At 65.4% G+C, this 2204-nt stretch overlaps 1 protein-coding gene across 1 annotated transcript; it reads right to left on the reverse strand.

Moving 5' to 3' along the window:
- Positions 1 to 379: 379 nt before the first annotated feature.
- Positions 380 to 2198, reverse strand: OTUB1 (OTU deubiquitinase, ubiquitin aldehyde binding 1). The gene is made up of 3 exons (XM_057388563.1): positions 2120 to 2198; positions 1810 to 1871; positions 380 to 535 (listed from the first exon to the last, which is right to left on the reverse strand). The coding sequence occupies exons 1-3, from the start codon at positions 2178 to 2180 to the stop codon at positions 395 to 397; spliced, it is 264 nt and encodes an 87-aa protein (XP_057244546.1). The 5' UTR covers positions 2181 to 2198; the 3' UTR covers positions 380 to 394.
- Positions 2199 to 2204: the final 6 nt, after the last annotated feature.

The raw sequence follows: 2204 nt of genomic DNA on the forward strand, positions 1-2204 counted from the left end.
CCTCCCAGCATCTCCCAGTATCCCCCAGTATCTCCCAGTGCTATTCCCAGTCCTTTTACTGGTATCCCAGTGCCTCCCAGTATCTCCCAATATCTCCCAACACCTCCCAGTGCTGTTCCCAGTCCCTTACTGGTGTCCCAGTATCCCCCAGTACCCCCCAGCGCTGTTCCCAGTCCCTTTACTGGTATCCCAATATCTCCCAGTGTTGTCCCCAGCCCCTTACTGGTGTCCCAGTGCCTCCCAGCATCCCCCAGTATCCCCCAGTATCTCTCAACACCTCCCAGTGTTGTCCCCAGTCCCTTACTGGTGTCCCAGTATCCCCCAGTACCCCCCAGCACTGTTCCCAGCCCTTTTACTGGGTATCCCAGTATCTCCCAGTGTTCTCCCCAGCCCCTTACTGGTGTCCCAGTATCTCCCAGTATCCCCAGTAGCCCACCTTGATCTTCTCCTGGTACACGTGGTCATCCTCGGCGTATTCCTTGTAGAGCTCGGAGAGCTCCAGGCGCTCCGACACCAACGGGTTCTGCACCGCGATCTGGGGGGAAAAACGGGGAATTTGGGGCCGTGAGGGGAACGGGGACACCCGGGGGGATCGGGGCTTTGAGGGGAATGGGGACACCCAGGGGCATCGGGGAATTTGAGGGGAATGGGGACCCCCGTGGGGTTCGGGGGGTTATGGGGATCCCCCGGGGTCGTCGGGGGTTTGAGGGGAATGGGGACCCCCGGGAGGATCAGGGGATTTGAGACCCCCGGGGGGCTCGGGGAGATTTGAGGGGAATGGGGACCCCCGGGGGGTTTGGGGATTTGAGGGGAACGGAGACCCCCGGGGGACTCGGGGAGTTTGAGGAGAATGGGGACCCCTGGGGGGATTGGGGGATTTGAGGGGAACGGGGACCCCCGGGGGGATTGGAGGTTTCGGGGCCATGAAGGGAACGGGGACCCCCCAGGAATTGGGGGATTTGAGGGGAATGGGGACACCCCTGAGGGGATTGGGGGTTTGAGGGGAACGGGGACCCCCGGGGGCTCAGGAGATTTGAGGGAACGGGGACCCCCGGGGGGATTGAGGGGTTCGGGGCCATGAGGGGAATGGGGACCCCTGCGGGAATCGGGGGATTTGAAGGGAATGGGGACCCCCAGGGGGATCAGGGGTTTCAGGGGAACGGGGACACCCGAGGGAATTGGGGGATTTAGGGGGAACGGGGACCCCCAGAGGGATCGGGGGATTGAGGGGAACGGGGACACCCGGGGGTATTGGGGGGGTTTGAGACCCCCGGGGGTCTTGGGGAGATTGAGGGGAACGAGGACCCCCGGGGGGTTTGGGGGATTTGAGGGGAACGGGGGCCCCCGGGGGGATTGGGGAGTTCGGGGCCGTGAAGGGAACGGGGACCCCCGCAGGAATTGGGGGGTTTGAGGGTAACAGGGATCCCCGGGGGGATTGAGGGGTTCGGGGCCATGAGGGGAACGGGGACCCCCGGGGGGATCGGGGGATTGAGGAGAATGGGGACCCCTGAGGGGGATCAGAGAATTTGAGGGGAACAGGGACACCCGGGGGTTTTGGGGGGTTCGGAGGATTGAGGGGAATGGAGACCTCTGCGAGGATCAGGGAGTTTGAGACCCCCGGGAGGATCGGGGGGTTTGAGGGTAACGGAGACCCCCGAGGGGATCGGGGGTTTGAGACCCCCGGGGATTTTGGGGCCGTGAGGGAACGGGGACCCCCGGGAGGATCGGGGGGCTTTGAAACCCCCAAATGGGGCAGATTTTGGGGTGGTTTCACCGCCGTTTTTGGGTCGCGGGGTTTTTTTTCCCCACCTCCTGCTGGATCCGGTCCTGCTGCGCCATGATCGCCTCGTCGTAGGCCAAACAGTTCACGCCTGAGGGGGACACCGGGGGTCACCGGGGAGGGTCCCGGGAGGTCCCTCAGCCCCTCCGGGAGGGGTCTGGGGGCTCGGGGGATCCCCGAAGAGGGTCCTGAAGGGGAGGGTGTGGGGTTCGGAGAGCCCGGGGAGGAATCGGGGCGGTTTTTTGGGGGGTTCGGGTGATGCCGATGATGCTCCGGGGGTTATCGCGGCCTCCCCCCGGTAGAAGCGAAACCGCCGCGCGGGGTGGGTGCCGTCGGTACCGTCGGCATCGCTGCCGCCCAGCGGCTCCGGCTGCGGCTGCTGAGGCTCCTCCGCCGCCATCGCCGCCCTGCCCGCCCCGCGCCG

The sequence above is a fragment of the Malurus melanocephalus genome, unplaced genomic scaffold (assembly GCF_030028575.1).
Source record: "Malurus melanocephalus ecotype Western Australia unplaced genomic scaffold, MMel_1.1 scaffold_2106, whole genome shotgun sequence".
In the NCBI taxonomy this organism is placed as follows: Eukaryota; Metazoa; Chordata; class Aves; order Passeriformes; family Maluridae; genus Malurus; species Malurus melanocephalus.